At 44.0% G+C, this 20000-nt stretch overlaps 1 protein-coding gene across 2 annotated transcripts in view; it reads left to right on the top strand.

Annotated features, from left to right (window-relative positions):
- Nucleotides 1–20000, top strand: part of lamb2 (laminin, beta 2 (laminin S)) — a 61425-nt gene that overhangs the window by 4280 nt on the left and 37145 nt on the right. For both annotated transcript variants that reach the window (XM_084068550.1, XM_084068549.1), the window contains exons 3-4: nucleotides 17432–17601; nucleotides 18380–18515. In XM_084068550.1, the coding sequence (XP_083924676.1) occupies nucleotides 17432–17601; nucleotides 18380–18515 (306 nt within the window). The remainder of the gene's footprint in view (nucleotides 1–17431; nucleotides 17602–18379; nucleotides 18516–20000) is intronic.

Raw genomic sequence — 20000 nt, 5'->3', positions numbered from 1 at the left:
TGAAAAGAGGAGTGCAGGAGGAGGAGGAGGAAACGGGGTAGGGGTAAAAGGAATTATAAGAGAAAAAGGAAAGGGGGAGCAATTGGTGGGTGGTGGCAGGGAGGAATAGGAAATTGAGTCTAATTATAAAAGCAGTGGTTGTGGCTGGTAATGGAAGGTATCCTTCTACTGAAGGAGCTGATGCACAGCCATTTGATTGATGATTTATTGACATAAAATGGTATTGTATAAATCTGTCAAAAGGATAAAACACAGTAAAACTCAATATCTTATTTCCACTGTGGTCTTTTCACACTGTCTCTCGCTCACGCAGGGTATCCTATGAGGGAGAACAAGCATAAAGTCAAGCTCATTAGCCACAATTGGTTGCTGTATTAATTTCAGCCCCTGCATAACTTCAGATATTTTGAAAATACACAGTTAAGAGTGTACAAAAAACGTAATCGAATGGATTTGTTTACATTTGTACACTGTCAGAGTTACAAATGGATAAATTAAACGCTGAGGATTTTACTGTGTAAGCATATGTTCTGCCTCCGCACAGTGCCCCCTTTTGATCTTCAAACTTCAAACAATTTTATTAATACCGCTAGGGGCAATTAGTACAACAAAGTTGTTCCTTTGTGAGCTCGTCCCTGAGACAACATGCTAATCCTACAGTATCTTGGCATACCTGCTTCACTGTGAATGTGATTTTGCCCGTTATGAAATGCCCGTTATCAATGGCTGTTATCAATAGCCTGCTTTTGCAGTTGTATAGTATCAGAAAAGAATGTCTTTTTTTTTCTTCATAAAGGTGAAGTCTAGGTTGTGTGTACCCAAAAGAGCACTTAAAGACACAAGAGTATAAATACACATGTTAGAGCAGGATTGGGCAGGAAATGGTTGTGCTTGAAATATCACTAATACAACGAGCGTTGGAACGTACACAATAAAACCTTTGTTAATTTATCCATTTGTAACTCAGAGAGTGTACAAATGTTACTAAATGGACCCTTACGGCCCATTTGGATTTTACTGTGCAGATTCACTGTTTAATAGCTGTACCTCCCTTTAAAGGAACATTTGCCGTTTTCAACATCATCTCTATAGTATAATCACTAATCGGTCCTCAATAATGGGACGGTGTCTTTTCTGTCTACATGCTCTGTACTTTAGAGTTGGATTGTGCGGATGGATCGAAAATGTGCCTACCGATGACATCATCGGTGCCTGTGGTAATCTTAACATTACATTTTGTGTTTCTTGCAAATATATATGCAAGAACAATGGCTTCTATTTCAACATGCCAACCTTTTAGGAAGAGAAAGGCTGTAGTTTCCATTAGCTTGGAATCCTCACCGATGATGTCATTGTTAGGCAGGTTTCATAACTGTCCACAGCCTACCCCCTGAGACGCAGAGCAAGAGCTGTATGGAAGTAGTGCCATCTTATAATCTAGTGAGGTGTTAGTGAGGAGGACTAATTATACGAAGATACGGTTGAAAATGGGTGTTAGATGTTCCTTTAAGTCACTACAAGAAAAAACAACAAGGCAACATTTAATTCATGACATCTAACCTTTTTCACTTGAGAATCAAGAATATCAATATATACTCCCTTTAAACATCTTTGACAGAGGAGAAAGGCCTCCATGTCCGCTACTACAGTATACGTGCCCTGTAGTCGCTCATTTTCTCACTGCGTGTTTTATTGCTACAGTCCAACAGCAGACTCTAATGACAGGTTGTGTCTTGTGAGGCTGGTGGTTAAAAAGCACTCTCAGACACCTACACACCTGCACTGGTCTAATATTGGACATGGAGCTGATGGTGTGATAGCAGAGTTAAGTAAAACGAAAATAAAGAGGGTTGGGGGGTGGACTATGGAGGTTACGGGGGAAAGCACAGGGAAAAGGAAGGAAGGAAGTTAGAACAGGAGAGGAAAGAAGGAATTAATGAAAGTCTTATTGCCTAAACACTCATGATGTTTATTACTTACAAAAGACTTGGCTGTGTTTTCAAATTTGTTCTCAGACCTCCTCCAGCCTCCTCCGTGTTTAGTTGTGACTTCACCAGTTGAAACCCCCTAATTTTAAACACACATACACACACACACACACACACACACACACACACACACACACACACACACACACACACACGCCCACACACACACACACACACACACACACACACACACACACACACACACACACACACACACACACACACACACACACACACACACACACACACACACACACACACACACACACACACACACCCAGGCACGTGTCTAATAAAGCCTCTTCACCCTTTAAACACAGGCCAGGTTATAGCTCACCTGTATTTAATTAGTGTTGACACCAGAATTTATATAAGGTTATAAGGTTTATATTGTTGGAATACTATAGGCTATATCTTGGATTTTAGCTGGCCAGTACTATGCAACAGTGTTTAATTAAAGTGGCACTATGACTACGGTGTATTATAGTCCACAAACTAATCACTTTTCTTTTTTGGGGAAAAAATAATTTCCATTATTCTATCAGTTTAGTCCTTATCACTGCCAACCCCCAATGTTGGCCACATACATCCCCTGATACACATGCAGTCACCAAACACTTTTTTTAAATTACAACATTTATGCTTTGTTTTACACATTTCAATTTTGTGGCCAAATTGCGGTTATCCCTTAATAAAATGTTGCTTTTAACAAGCATAAATACGTGGCAATTAACTATTATTAACAACAGTGATTTGTGTGCCTGTCACATTGATTTGTGCAGGCGTCGGGCAGCTTCTTTGAAACTGGAAAGTTACTTGAAAGTTTGGTAGTACTTTAATTTGAAAGAATATCTTTGTTGTTTGTAGGTTGTGTTCAATAAAACTGGCATAGCATGTTGGGGAGTAACGTCGAGGTACCTACTCTTCGGCAGCATTTAAAATAAGATTTTGCTATTTTAAGCATTTCAAATGGCTTTTATATACTTGGCTGTGTTTCTTTCCATAATTGCCAAAATTAAGAAAAAACATAAAACTGCCAAAATCTATCTGTTCTGTTCGATCTGTATAAGGCCAAACCTGTCCTTGATCTCAGGAGCTCACTGTTCCTCTGTTCATATCAGTCTCAGTAGACACCTGGGAAGCAAACATACGCTATACAATCCTGAGTGTTCCTTTAACTCTGAGCGTGTACAATTTGTACTACATGCTCGGATTTAAATGCACACTGTGTACTGTAGAAAATAAGATGCGTTGTGTTTGTCAGGTGCTGCCCTGTTTCCTTGCCGTTTCTGGGGCACAGTAAATGTGTTTTAGTTCAAATTAAGGGGAACCACGCACATACGTACCCGCACGCACACACACACGCGCGCACACACACACACACACACACACACACACACACACACACACACACACACACACACACACACACACACACACACACACACACACACACACACACACACACACACACACACACACACACACACACACACAGGCATGCCTACAGTCACACTGTGTCCCCTGTGTCCTAAATTACCCACAACAAGTGACCTATGCCACGGGTCATCCAGAGGTTAGCCATACTCTAGCTATGCAGTTTACTGGAACGTAGTTTCAACATTCAAAAGGCAGACACACCGCCATTACATTCATTAAGTTCACTGATCGTCTGCATGATAAGCAGTGCCAGGAGACTTTACAGTAGACTACACAATGGACGCATGCACATTCACACGCACATGGACGCGTGATTACCAGTGATTACCATTACGGTATTCATGTGGCTATAATTGCATGCATTCTACATAGTGCCAGGAAACTACACTTTGTAAGTTATGAGCACACACACATGCACACACAATCCCAGATATCCCAGATATTATACACCATACCTCATATAATTATTATACGGCGAGGAGACATGGCATGTTTGAGCAAACACAAGTGCGTGCACATACTGTTTACACAAATGAGTGCATCAGCTAATGGTGTCCCATATGTACCGTACTTTTGATTTGTTCTCCCTCCAAGTAGAGACAGATTTTTCCAGTTGGAGGGTACGATTAGCTCATGTACATTACACTGGACCCATCTGTCTAGTGTCTATAGTTGAGACTAGGAGCTGTACTGTATGTCTGCATTGTGTCACTTACACAGGCTGCAAATGCAGCATAGCAATCAAACCTCAAGCTAACCCAAATCACTCAACTGGCTGACTGATTTGACTGAAAGTCTGACTACATCAAGTGGTTGTCCCCACCAACATCTGTTGGACACATGTAAACCTCTAGCCTTTGGATTTATTGGGCTTGAGGCAGCACCGCCTCAGGAGCTGGTTGTTGGAAGTGTGTTCTGTTATTAGCTGTACTGGGTGATTCTCACTGCTGCTGTATCAGTATTCCACAATCACCAAGCAGAATTGTTTTTAAAATCTCACTACTGCAGCAGCAGAATAGATGAGTCAGTTTTGTGTGTGTGTGTGTGTGTGTGTGTGTGTGTGTGTGTGTGTGTGTGTGTGTGTGTGTGTGTGTGTGTGTGTGTGTGTGTGTGTGTGTGTGTGTGTGTGCGCGTGCGCGTGCGTGTGTGTGTGTGTGTTGGGGGAACCTTAGCTCTGGTCCATAGCGTTAAAAGGAGTTCTCCTTAACGCTATGGGACTTTCGGAGTGGAAAGCCTACTCTACATAGTGGGAACACTCTGAGCCCCCCACCTCACGTCTAAAATACACTTTTTGGCCAGAAAATATAAGTAACCACCTTTTTTTTTTTTTTTTTTGGTCAAAAAGTGTATTTTAGACGTGAGGTGGGGTGCTCAGCGTGTTCCCACTAAGTAGAGTAGGCTTTCAACTCAATAAAACCGTCTTTGTTTTTGTGAGTAGCGAAAGTATATATATATTTTTTTTACTAAAGATGAGAGGCTGCGCAGCCTGCGCTACCGTGGGTGTGAGGGGAAAGGATCGAAAGTACCATAGTGTTAAGGAGAACTCCTTCTAACGCTATGGACCAGAGCTAGGGGAACCTTGACACTATAAATTAGGCTTGACGCTACAGGGGATTGAGGACGGTTGCAGGATATTTCACGCTTTTTGACGTAGTGAAAGTTCAAGAACACATGCGTCCTATTATGTGCGTGTCTACCCGTGCCCCCACCTGTTGCATGCTGATGATGTGCATCTGGTGGTCTCGTGGCTCCATTGCCCTGCTCTAGCTCTCTTCCCGATGTCTCCAAGTTGAAACAGGGATGTGTTTTCTCTCTCCTAACGGGACCAGCTGTGTCCCAGTGCCAGGCCTCATTAACGTAACAGTCTGTGTGTGTAATGGACAGAGTCTGGCTTCTGTCACTGCAGCCCTGCGTCTGCCAGGCGGACGGACCGCTGGCCGGCGGGTACACTAACAACTGTCAGAAACGCTGTGGGGCCGCGCCAAACCTGAGCAAAAACACTTCATAATTTATGGAACAAAATAGAAAAGAAAACACAAGCTTGGGTCATATATTCATTTGCAAGTTAGGTCTTTTCCACACGAGTTGGTGTTAGCGCCGGACGACCTGAGGTCAAGTGCTGTTTAACAGATTCAAACAACTTGAAGCGTTTTTTAAAATATATATTTTTTTACCATGTCTGGACTGTGTTTTTGAGGAGGCCTTAGTGTCGTCAGAGTTTAGAGTTTCAAACACCAGCCAGCACCATCTCCAGCACCATACTGTCGGGCAGCTGTAGCTGACAGGGTACAGCTGTAGTCAGAACGTCACTGGTTCGCTTCTCGGCCCCGGTTATATGTCGAAGTGTCCCTGAGCAAGACACTAACAGCTCCCCCTGTGCGCTCATCATAACCATCTGAGCAGCCATCAGCTGGGTGAAACTGAGTTTTCCCCCGCAGCACTAGCAAAGGTCTCCCTTTCCCTTTCTTGCTTCAGAAGCTAACATTTACTTCATTTTGCCGTGATCTATTAGAAAGAAATAATCAATTGCCTTCAAATTTATTTCAACATTTCGAAATATACCAAAAGTTAGAACTGCAAGGCTGTTTTCTCATTCTGGAACAATAAACATGTGAGTCAAAGGTCACTTTGATAAACGAGGACCCCGGGATGCAAGGGTGGGTGAACAGAACAACAAGATAAGATGTCACTGAAAAACATGGAGGAAAAGAGGGGGAGGGGAGGGAGAGGGAGAGGGAGATAGAGGGAGAGAGATGGAAAGAGAGGGAGAATAATGCTTAATTTCTAATCTATCGTACGGCTGTGTTGCATGTTGAAAATAGCAGATGTACAAGCTCAATGCGTTGCATCAAAGTGATGAGCTTGTAGGTCTGCTACTTATTGGCACAGATGATATCAGGCTTAATAATGAGAAGTGGAGGGAGTTGAGGCAGCTGGATGTGTGGTTGTGGGAGTGGACGGCTCATAAGACAAACCCAAGGAGAAGGGAGGACGCACAGAGAGACATGAAGGACGAAACTAATTAGATGGAAGGAGTGAAGAAATAAAAGTCTGTTGACTCTTCTCTCCCCCCAGGGTACAGAAATAGCTCACTGCAGGCTATATAGCTTAAACACAACGCTGTGTTGTGCACTTTTAAAGTTCAGTTTCAAGTCTTTATTGCCGTTGCTAGTGCAGCTCAGGTTAACCACTTAAACCCTTTGTGATCTCTGTAGATTGGTTAATGTTCCCCAAAGAATATGGATGCTGGGGTTCAATTCGTTAAAGAAACCAAAAGACAGGACACGTAATTCATTGAACCACACGGGATACATGCAGGACCCCCATTTGATTGTTTTCCAATGTGCTCACTGCTCTTGTCAGGCTGATCTCAGCATGCTTTTTCATTATAATTTAGTGACTTTTTATTGTTTATGCAGCTTCACAGAATGTTTTTTTTTTATTATTTCTTGTTTCATTAATCCAACTTTCTTTGGGTGAATACGTTATTTTGACCATTCTATATGGTATGTTGGAGGTGGTCTCCCTGCTTTTCTACTGAGAAATTTAGACCGTGTGTTCAGGTAGGATCACTACGGGAGCTATTGCCTGAAGCTCAAAGCGCAATATTTCCCCAATGCAAGCGGGCGTCTTAGCTCAGCAGTAGAATTGTGGCACTCTTTTTTTTTTTTTTTTAGATAAAAACCTCGGAACTGTCGCCGGATTTTACCCGGGGCGAGCGTGTTTTGGGGCAAGCGTTCTTGTATTGGTCATCATGGTGGTATTACTCATGCTAACGTTTGCTCATGTGCACCTGTGCATAATACTGTGCATGTGCCCCCCATATATGTATATATATGTGAGTCCCCATATGTGGAGGCCTTTGATGGTTCGCTTTTTGTTTGTTATAGCAACTGCCCCTGTTGTTTACCATGACAGGCATGACAGCAAACTTTGCCTCTGAGTCTGTCTCAATGGAATGTGTCGTGTTGACGTCACACCGCTGTACGGCACGCCAAACAACACCCACCCAACCCCATGTCCCCTTCCAAATACAACCCTGCATTGACACATCACAGTTTAGGGCTTTAGCACAGAAAGCGACATGACTACATGCACATATGGTACATATACACTTCAGTAGATTAGATAGATGCAATAGATAGATTCATGTATAGATTAGGTGTGTAATCAAATAAAATATTACAATATGTAAAACCAAACACTGCAGTATAAATATCGTGACGGTATTATCGTATTGTGACGATAATATACTTTTTCTTTTGGAATCTTAAAAAATTGTCAAATATAGCGAAAATAGCTTATCTACAGTACAAGCTCACAATGCACCACATCGCGTTGTGAGCTAGTAGAGGCCGGGGCAATTTTTGACAATTTTCATTTTAAGTATAACATAAGGCTTGTAAGTGATTACAATCAGTCTAGTTAGTATATGGATTTAATATTGATATATTGCCCAGCCCCAATTTATTGTATTTAAAAGACATATTCTGTATCAGAATCTATTAATAATATCAAAAATAATTTCATGATGATCACTGCGAGGACAGAGATTTACAACTGTACCCATGTTGATACATAGAGGCTCAATTACAAAACAGAGCCAGTGAGAATGTAAAAAAAAAAGGTTGACTGGAAAAAGAGACAGAGAGAGAGGAGGGGGGGGGTCCGGGGGGGGGGGGGACAGTGTGCTCCAACTTTGCGCTCCAGGTCTCAGGTTGATAATGCACTCTCATGAAGTGGAAATGAGAGAGAGGGATCTCTCTTTCACTACGGTCTCGTCCCCAGGAAATTGTCTGTGTCTGTGACTCATCCCAGAGGACGAGGTGACAGGGCCAAGATTGTTTTCGGAGCTCACCAGATAATGAGATTCATTACCGGCATCGCACAAAGCACCTCTTTCGGTCGCCAGATGAAAGAGAAGTGCTAATTCTGTTCTCTGGCCCGGTCTGGGGGACAGCATAGCCAGACAGCCTCCGGGAAGAGCACGTGTTTTACTTACGTGTTTTCTCTTTATTGAGGTGGGAGGTAAAGGCCAAGAATAAAGGCTAACTGCTCATGTAAGAGTCAGAAACAACCTTATTGTCACATCACATCTGTACTTGAATGGTTGGTTGATTGGTTGATTGATTGATTGATTGATTGATTGAATACTTTATTAAGAGTTTGCAACAACAAAAGCACAGGAAAGTACAGTTCAATACAAGGTCTACTTTATAGACGTGTACAGGCTCCATCGTTTTCAGAAAGAAGAAAAGAAAAAAAGAGGGGGGGGAGGGATATCAAAGATATCTACTACAGTTATAAACACATACAGTAGCATAAACCTACAGGTACAGTATGTACATAAGGGTAGACATAAGGTGTGAGCTTGTGAACTTGTGCGAGGTGGTGAGGGGGGCGCACCATACAATCTCAGTGGTAATTCTCGTGTTCAAATGGTTAAATTTGTACACTTTCTGAGTTACAAATGGATAAATGAACACTGAGGATTTTAACGTGTTCCTGCTTTTACAGCTTAGCCCATTAAGGCCTGAGGTTCCGATTCTACAAAATGTCTTCTAAATCCTAACAGTTTTCTGAAAAACGTATTTTACTGTATCAGTGGTTCTCTTTTTCATGTCAAGGACCCCCAAAATCATATGTATTTGGCCGCCGACCCTCTGTCTGAAAATATTTTGTTCCAGGGACCCCCAGAAGCGTGGCACTCGGTGCTATGAGCTTGTATATCTGCTAAAAAAAGGTTGACTGGAAAAAGAGAGAGGGGAGGGGGGGGGAGTGTAAAAATAATGGTTTAAGTGGTTACACAGATGCACTCCCGGTTTTAATGGGTTAAATGACAAATCTGGAGCTGTGTCGACCTGAGGGCCCGGATTCGTGTTTCACTATCACTTAACAAGGGACACAATAATATCATGTGTCTTTTCCAGGTAGCTCTGAATAGATTTATAACAATGGCAGGAGCTACAGCAGTCCCTGTGGCCCAGCTAGTGCTTGGCTGCCCATTCCTGTTATGGTTACCAAATGCAGTCTTTGGGTGCTGTGCTGAACTATAGCTACAGCTTTAGTGATACTTCGTTGTTGTGCGTGCCGTGCAGGTGTGTGTGTGCAGTATAACGGGCAAAGCTATACTGAATAGCTCTATCACTCTGTGGCGCAATGCTACAATACTAGTCAGTCAGGCCTGCTGTTACAGACTAATGGGTGGGTGAACAGCAGGGCTTTGTGCAGTACTCTGAGGTACACACACACGCACGCACGCACACGCGCACGCGTGCACACACACACACACACACACACACACACACACACACACACACACACACACACACGTGTGTGTAACCATCACCACCAATACCACCACCTCCCCCTTCTCTTCTCTCAGCTGTCAGCCTGCATTCCTCCATGCCTGTCCATTTATGGCTAAGAGAGGAGAGAATCAAACAGAGAGAGAGAGAGAGAGAGAGAGAGAGAGAGAGAGAGAGAGAGAGAGAGAGAGAGAGAGAGAGAGAGAGAGAGAGAGAGAGAGAGAGAGAGAGAGAGAGAATCCTTCATCTGCCTAGTCAACCGCCCCATCCCTCTCTCTCTTCTCTCTCCCCTCATGCCACTCGCTGCTATCCTCCACCCTCCCCTCCCTTCACGTCTTCCTCGCTGCATCCTTGAGTCTACTTCCTTGCTCTCATCTCAAGTCATCTTTCATCCTCTCTCTCTTTCCCTTTCCCTCTCCGTCCCTCTGGGCTTCTGCTTTCCATCCAGTGTTGCTCTCACATTTATTTCCACTTTTTTATACTGATACACTTCTATTCCACTACATCTTAGAGGCAAATACTATATGTTTTACTCCACTATAATTATTTGACAGCGTTAGTTACTGGTTACTTTGCATATTTTGAGTATTAATAAAAAAGATACATTTACCACTTAAGCCCTATTTTCTACTTAAGGTATTTGAAAATAGCTGATCTACAAGCTCATAATGTGTCGAATCGTGACGGGTTGCAAACTTGTAGATCAGCTATTTTCAAAATAGGTTGCCAAAAGTTAAGAAAAGTTAAGGACTTTTATTTTGGTACTGTAAGTATATTTTGATGCCAATTCTCTTGTACTTTTACGCAAGTAAAATTTTGAATGCGGGCCTTTTACTTGTTATAGATAATTTTCATATAGTGGTATTGTTACTTTTACTGAGCACGTCATGCTGTCACACAGATTGTTACTTTTACTGAGCACGTCATGCTGTCACACAGATTGTTACTTTTACTGAGCACGTCATGCTGTCACACAGATTGTTACTTTTACTGAGCACGTCATGCTGTCACACAGATTGTTACTTTTACTGAGCACGTCATGCTGTCACACAGATTGTTACTTTTACTGAGCACGTCATGCTGTCACACAGATTGTTACTTTTACTGAGCACGTCATGCTGTCACACAGATTGTTACTTTTACTGAGCACGTCATGCTGTCACACAGATTGTTACTTTTACTGAGCACGTCATGCTGTCACACAGATTGTTACTTTTACTGAGCACGTCATGCTGTCACACAGATTGCTCGTGGGGGCCGTACGGTGTGATTGGAGCAAGTCCAAAAAAGCCAGACGCTGACTTCAATCTCTCCGTGTGAGAGATAGCATCCTGCACCGTAAAATCCTCAGTGTTATGAATACATTAACTGTGTGATTGTGTACTGGTCAGGTAACATTTGAGTGAGAGCTGTAGGTAGTGGTTTCATTGCCTTGCTCAAGAGCACATCATCGGGACATTTTTCTGCAGTGCAACATACTGTACAGACCGACGAGATTTGTGCTCAAGACACAACAATGATGTCAGCTCTGTCATTCTCCGAACCTAAGTGTGAGCCACACACGCACACACACACGCACGCACGCACGCACGCACGCACGCACGCACGCACGCACGCACGCACGCACGCACGCACGCACGCACGCACGCACGCACGCACGCACGCACGCACGCACGCACGCACGCACGCACGCACGCACGCACACACGCACGCATGCACGCACAAATGGTAAATGGTAAATGGTGCATATAGTGCCTTTTTCCAAGGCGCACACACACACACACACACACACACACACACACACACACACACACACACACACACACACACATACAGTATGTTGACAGAGACAGACACACATGCACTTACATGTACACGCATATTCACCCATGCGTGCACGTGCACACATACTGTGCGCACACACACACACACACACACACACACACACACACACACACACACACACACACACACACACATATACAGAGATAAAAGACGACAAGCGACGCAGTGATTATATGGTACATCAGACGTCTGTATCCCTCCTCTGTTTCCCCTTTTCACACACACACACACACACACACACACACACACACACACACACACACACACACACACACACACACACACCTTTGAGTGTGTGCCAGTATCGTCCAAAACAGATATCAAATGGCAGCTGCCTGGGTTTTCTCAGTGTCCCTGCAAAGGCTGTGTTACTATAGTCCAACTCTCTCTCTCTCTCTCTCTCTCTCTCTCTCTCTCTCTCTCTCTCTCTCTCTCTCCTCTCTCCCTTTATCTCCCTCTCTCTCTTTTTCTTTTCATTTCTCTCCTCCCTACCTCTCTGCTCTCTCTCTCTCTCTCTCTCTCTCTCTCTCTCTCTCTCTCTCTCTCTCTCTCTCTCTCTCTCTCTCTCTCTCTCTCTCTCTCTCTCTCTCTCTCTCTTTTTTTCTCTATCTGTCCCCATTCCTACCTCTCACTGTGTTTCCCGTTTCACTTCTTTTTCTTTGTCCTATCCAGTCCTCTTCCTTTCAGGATAGGGACTGGTCTGAGACCAGTGTTATCACAGCCCATGGTGTCCATCATGAGTCAGACAGGACAAGGTGCTGGTCTGAGACCAGTGTTATCACAGCCCATGGTGTCCATCACTGGAACAGTACAGACTATTATGCTAGACCAGGCTCTATAATATTTATTTTTGTGTATTCAATGTCCACTCCATGTATTTAATGCATGCACACATATCAATTGTGCACTCACATGAGTGTGTGTGCATGCAATGCATGCATGCGTGCGTGCACGTGAGTGTGCGTGCGTTCCAGTGAGTGTGTGTGCATGCGTGCGCGTGAGTGTGTGTACCTTGCATGGCACACGTCTGACCATTGTTTAGATGGCTAGTCACATAGTTGGCTGGCACCAGTGTGAGACTTGTCTAGATGCCAGGCAAACACAGGTTTCCTCTAGAGTGTATGTCAGATGTGTGTGTGTGTGTGTGTGTGTGTGTGTGTGTGTGTGTGTGTGTGTGTGTGTGTGTGTGTGTGTGTGTGTGTGTGTGTGTGTGTGTGTGTGTGTGTGTGTGTGTGTGTGTGTGTGTGTGTGTGTGTGTGTGTCCATGTGAAAACCTCCTCTGCACTTTTCCCAGGAAGCTCACAATCTACAGCTGTAAGCCCACCACTGTCTTGTGCCCCACCCCTGGCTCTCTGCTGAGATCACCTAGTATTAAAGATTAAATGAAAAAAATAACTTTTAGTTCACGTGTCCATGCATAGGGTGCACCTAACAATATATTCCCCCCAAAAAAAGGATAATCACAAAATATGTCATGTTTCAGATAAATAATATGACATCCACCCATCAATCTTCAACTGTAATTCCCCATGTTATAACACGGCCTCTTCCTCCAGGAAGTACATGTTACGTCCCACGTGCCTGTTTCACTCTGAAATACATCATGATATGGAAATTAGATACTCTTTAAATGTGGTTTGATCTGAACTTTAATACTAGTGATACTTGCTGCGTATCCAGAATATTGACTGGTATAGCTACCTCGCTAGCAGTGCTACACTTTCAGTTAGTGGGAATCTAACTGGAATTGTAACCACCTAAACCCATATACTTTGTTGTACATGTAAAATAGTGAAACAACAGTGTCACTTTGCAACTCGTCACGTGATCTTGTACATCTGCTATTTTTGCTGAATATTTGTCTATTTGTATTGACTATTCACCTATTCACCTGCTGCAGAATTCTCACCTATTATGACATGGCCACTTTTGGCCAGAACAGGGACGCTAGGGTTCATTTGGTTAAATGGACACACAAGGGTCCAATTTAAACAAACACTCCACAGCTTAGTCACAAGTGATGCACTTTTTCACAGCAAATTTCTTACATTTTTATTGACAGGATTTGAATATACCTAGCATCTCAGTATAGTGGCACCAAACCGCAGCCAGTTATGATCTCACACTCACATCATATTATATGAGAATATGAGATGTTCATGCTGTGATTGTCATTGGTCAAATATAAGGGCTGGCACATATACTGTACACTGCGAAATCCTGAGTGTTAATCTAACTCTGAGAGTTAAATGAACACAATTACTGTATTTGACAGTGTATAACGGTAAGCGCACATCTACCATTACAATACATATTTAAGATTTGAAAATGCCGTCCTACTTTGACAAGCCGGATAAATGTGGCTCCTTATACTGTAACTGTTTTAAGCTGTTACTGGTACATGTTGCCCTATAGAATGTATACAATATATGGTTTATATATGGAGAGAGGATTAGAGGCACCTGTTGCAGACAGACTGACAGTAAGACCCCAGACACCAGACCCCCCTGCTCCTCAGACTGAGGGTCTCCACTCTCCTCATACCAACCCCTTACACACACACACACACACACACACACACACACACACACACACACACACACACACACACACACACACACACACACACACACACACACACACACACACACACACACACACACACACACACACACACACACACACACACACACACACACACACACACACGCCTATGTGTGCGCGTATGCAAGGTCTGCATATATTGCTTGTTCATGTATGCTCACATAACAACACTCCCACACACACAAGAACGAACACACAGCCACGCACGCACGCACGCGCGCGCGCGCGCAACACACACACACACACACACACACACACACACACACACACACACACACACACACACACACACACACAGGTCCCACGGGTGCTGGAGGAGGAATCCACCTCAGGATGTCCAGTGGAATGTGTGACGCCTGTCATGAAGGTTTATTTCCTACCTCCCACACATCACATAGCACAAGCATTCACTCACACCAACACACAAGTACCACGCAGCAGGGGCTGGCTGACTGGCAGGCACACACACACACACACACACACACACACGCACACACTCACACGCACGCACGCACGCACGCACGCACGCACGCACGCACGCACGCACGCACGCACGCACGCACGCACGCACGCACGCACGCACGCACGCACGCACGCACGCTCGCACGCACGCACGCACGCACGCACGCACGCACGCACACACACACACACACACACACACACACACACACACACACACACACACACACACACACACACACACACACACACACACACACACACACACACACACACACACACACACACACCCTTTCCCACCTCCTCATTGTCAGACTCAGGGAACATGTTTGGTTGAACACATGTCACATGAGTTTAAATCAGATTTATCCACAATTAGGCTGTCTGAAGAACATGCTAAAGTCAAGACCTGGGTGAAAATCCCATACTCCCAAGCTTTTTCTTGCTAACGTGGTGCCCCTTGATCCAGAAAATGTGTCTTTGAAGGCATCTTCAGCATTTGATTTGTTTGAGGAATCCTATAGTGTACATCCTCAACCCTGGCTTGGTCCTCGTTGAACTTCTGTATTATGGGTTGGTTTTCAGATTCAGCCTGTAGCTGAAGGCCTGAAGGATCCCTGCAAACAGCAGGATCTGTTAACCTAGATGTGCCCATGGATTTAAACCCTCCCCTGTCCTGGATGTTTTCTCAATAGTGAAACTGAAGTGCTCTTAAAACATTCTATACTTAGTAAACTTGACCTGAGTTAGCTCCGTACTTGGACTGCTCTTTTTTCCATCAGCACCAAATGATTTTAACCCATTCAATCCGGGAACGCATCTGTGTCATTTCAGATTTGAGCTATAACCATTATTTTATACTTTGGCTATTCAAAAATAGCAGATATACAAGTTCATAGTGCGCATGTGTGTGTGTGTGCGTGCATGCATGCGTGCTAGTGTGCGCTTGCTACACATTCTCACTTCTCTCAAGTAGTTCTATCTATGAGCTTGTAGATCTGCTATTATTGAAAAATCTTGAACATTTTGTGCAAATCTTTGAATACATATATCTTTTTAAACAACATTTTTAACTCAGATCTTTGCTTTTGGAGGTCCCTGGAACAAAATATTTTACAAATGTTTGCTTTAAAAAACATATCTTCAAAGATTTGCAAAAACGTTCATGATTTTGCAAAAATAGCAGATCTACAAGCTCATAGCGTGGCACTCGGTGCCGCCCCATGAGCTTGTATATATATTGTATATATATAAACATCTTCTTTTTATGCCTTTATTTTAGAGAGGGATAGGGAAAGTAGGCTGACGGGAAATGGGGAGAGAGATGGGGGTGACACGCAGCAAAGGTCGTCGTGGAACGGGAGTCGAACCCACGACACGCATTGCAGCCTGGACCGCCACGCTATGGCCCAGGCCCATGGGTTAATAGTCCCCCAATGTTCCCCCCCAGAATAGGGATTCTAAAGGTTCAAGTGGTTAATCTAACAGTAGCTGCCAGGTCACAGGTGGCCAGTGGGTAGCCCAATTACCAGCTGTTAGCCTGTGAGCCCTAACCTTTATGAAGCTCCCACAGCTGAATACAAAATGCACAGACTAGACTATTAAGTCATGTTGTTCTTTCGCAACCCGCCTGTCGTGCTGAACCGTACTTTGAAGAAACAAAAATGATTGTCTGGTCTGGGACGACCAGTGGACTGGCTTATTTTTAAGTACCATACTGGCATCTATTCACAGCTTCAGCCTTACACAAACATTCCTTTCGACCATTCTCTCCAATATCATTAACACATCATTGAACATTACCTGAATAAGTAATATGTCATGTAATATAATAATATTTTCTGCTTAGCCAATGCATAGTCAATGGGCTAAATAGGCCTTTGAAGGCAATCTTGCTTTATGGCATGGTTCAGTCAGTGGAGACAGTTCCGGAGAAAGATGGTTAGAGACATCTTAGGTCATGAACAACATGACTTGTGGTTCAGTCTGAACCTTAAACTTTGTGGAATTAATGCTTAATTTACACTCAGTTGTGCAATGGTGTTGTGCGCTGCAAAAAGGTGATCTGCAATCTCACAACGCGTGAAAATGTGATGCATTGAGAGAGCTTGTAGATCAGCATTTTGAGAGTGCAACACCATCATAGAACAAAGTCAAAAATCAGGCTTAATTGGCTGGGCCACCAGGCCAGATCAGCCTTATTCAGGCTCCTACCTACAGATGCCCAGATCTAGATGTCCTTATTATTTTGGCTTTCTGGATTAGACTGACCTCCCATCCTGGCATCTGTCTCTCTTCAGGAAGTGATAAAGTCTCATGACCTCCGCTCTGTCCAGGACAGGATGGAGGCCCCAGCATTAAAGATAGCTTTGTTTTCCAAAACAAAAGTCTCCATGATCTTAAGTAGACTGTCACTTTGCAGTTTACTAGTGGTTCTCAAAGTGGGGTCCGGGGACCCCCAGGGGTCCTTGGGGGGGTTCCAGGGGGTTCCCAGCTAAATTAGTTAATTTAGCATTAAAATCAGTTTAACCACTTTAACCCTATTTGTGTCGGCTATGTGAAAATTGCAGATCTACAAGCTCACAACACGTTGCATTGCAATGCGTTGCGACGCATGTGATCTTGCTATTTTCAAAAAATCTCGTTTTTTTTTAGATATATATCTTTTCAGATGGGGGTCCTTGGCCAAATACATGTTAATTTGGGCTCCTTGACACGAAAAAGTTTGAGAACCACTGTAGTCAATTTCCGTTTTTTCCCTCCATTTCTTTCCCGCCCCGCTCCCAGCCTTGGCATGTGCTGTTGCCCTGGAGCCAGATGCGGCCCACGGCTGTACTCATGGCAGCTGTTACCCAGCAACGGGCGACCTGCTGGTGGGACGTGAGAAGAAGTTGAAGGCTTCTTCAACCTGCGGCGTGAGGAGGAGAGACCCATACTGTATCGTCAGCCATCTGCAGGTCAGTGTGTGTGTGTGTGTGTGTGTGTGTGTGTGTGTGTGTGTGTGTGTGTGTGTGTGTGTGTGTGTGTGTGTGTGTGTGTGTGTGTGTGTGTGTGTGTGTGTGTGTGTGTGTGTGCGTGCGTGCGTGCGTGCGTGCGTGCGCTACACATTCTCACTTACACTCAAGTAGTTCTATTGTGACGGCTTGGGACAACATCTGACCATGCTGCAACATGTGACGCGACGGGTACCCCCATGTAATTTCACAACATCCCGATAATCCCATCCACACTGGAATGTGGAAGTGCCATTCTCAAACCCAACTCCTAAAGAACGGCGTTTCAGCTGACACAGCACCGTTTTGCGCAGGGACAGAATCGTGTCGTAAATCATCGTGTCCCCCCGTCAACATGTGACCTCTCAGGCGGCCCCTCACGTCAAATGTTGCAGTGTGGTCAAATCCGTCCCGAGTCGTCACCTGTTTGACAGGGTCACTTCCAACATCTACATCCTTTCACTCCCCTCGCTCTGAGGTTCTGCCTCTCTCATCAACCCATTTGTTCACTCTTAAGGTCATTACACACCGCCGATTATGCGAATATACACAAAATTGGGACTCGGTCCGAATAAATAAAAGACGCTTTTTCGCTCCGCGAAACTGATGTGGAAGTTTGCATTGACTTTATAAGGTTTTTAAAAAAAAACGTATTATTCGCATGAAAAAAACGCCCCCGGTGTGTAAGGACCTTTACCCTTTGACCCCGATCCCTGACCTTTTTTCGACCTTCCGGCTGCAGGATGAGAAGAAGTGCTTCCACTGCGACTCCCGGCGGGCATATGACCCCATCTACAACAAAATCAGCCACCGCATCGAGAACGTCATCACCACCTTCAAACCCCACCGCAAGAAGTCCTGGTGGCAGTCGGAGAACGGTGAGAGGGTGTTCATCACAATATTGAAACACTCAAAAAATAGGACGATTGTTTTGCTTGTAAACCAAGATATGTCGACAAGTCATCAGGTCCAAAGGCAATGAGCCAAAGACAATATAAATCATTGGTTTCAATTTCTGAGCTTCTTCAAGTATTTTACTGCTGCACTGTAAAGCCCTAGTGTTAATTTAGCTCCAAAGCGTGCACGAATCGAACCAAATGTACCCATAACTCCATTTGGAGTTAAATTAACACTGAGGGTTTTTATGTGTACTGTAATGTACATAGACTCAGTCTTACAGTATCATTTGAGTCACACGTACACACAAGTCAAGTTTTCAGCTGCTTGATTTGGCTCTAATCTAAGTCCCTTGACTTGGAGTCCTCACCTCTGGTGTTCACACGATTCACCCATACTAACCCATTTACCTCACACACTGTCTAGACGGAATAATTATGTCTGAATGTTGCATTGCTTTACTTTGTTTGCACTCTTAACCGGTGCAAGCACAGAATAAGCTCAATCCTAGAACACCAACTCACCCAGTAAATACTGAACAGCATGCAGGTCAGAATCGTAGTGCTAGAAACAAACCGTTTCTCTGCTCTTAGAGGTCCGTTCTCCATAGCGGCGATCTGGCTTCAAGAAATAACAGAGCGCTGAATGCCGCGATTGACCAATTAGAATCGAGCATTCAACCAAGCCGTGTAATAAATTGGATCTACATATACTCTACATTGCATGTATCGCTTTGGAGCTTAAACCCCAGCATTCGTATTCTGGGGTAAACTTTCTCAGCTAATAGAGAAAACAGAAAAGTTACTAGTATAGAGCCCTGAGGGACTCCGGTCAACCTCGTATAGTTAGGTTCTTCCACGTCCAAGTCAATAATTGAGTGGATCAGGCCCTCACTTACCCAGTGCATGATAGACTTGCGGCACTTAGATTTAAACATGTGCTTATAACCCATTAAGACCGGGAAAGCATCTGTCATTTAAAGATTTTAACCACTTTAACCATTAATTTGTGAATTTGGGTCCCTGGAACTAAATATTTTGAGATGGGGGGGGGGGTAATACATATAATTTTGATAGGTCCTTGACATGAAAAAGTTTGAGAACCACTGATATTTTAGCAAACATAAGTGTTTCAGAAAACTGTTAGGATTTAGAAGACATTTGTTGAATCGGCCTCAAGTCTTAATGGGTTAACTGAGTGCTCTTCAAAGCGGTGATGAAGAAGAACTGGTTGGGTGTTGTAATGTCCCCTGCCTCTGATTACATGACAAACTTAGCATGGCCTTGCAGCTGCCTGTGGCATGACCTCACGCACACACGCACACTGTCATGCACACACACACACACACACACACACACACACACACACACACACACACACACACACACACACACACACACACACACACACACACACACACACACACACACACACACACACACACACACACACACACACGGCTTTAG

This window comes from Gymnoscopelus microlampas (genome assembly GCF_963454915.1).
Source record: "Gymnoscopelus microlampas genome assembly, chromosome: 10".
NCBI classification, from domain to species: Eukaryota; Metazoa; Chordata; class Actinopteri; order Myctophiformes; family Myctophidae; genus Gymnoscopelus; species Gymnoscopelus microlampas.
Note: the sequence above shows the minus strand (reverse complement) of the source record. Positions and strands in the feature narration are given on the sequence as shown.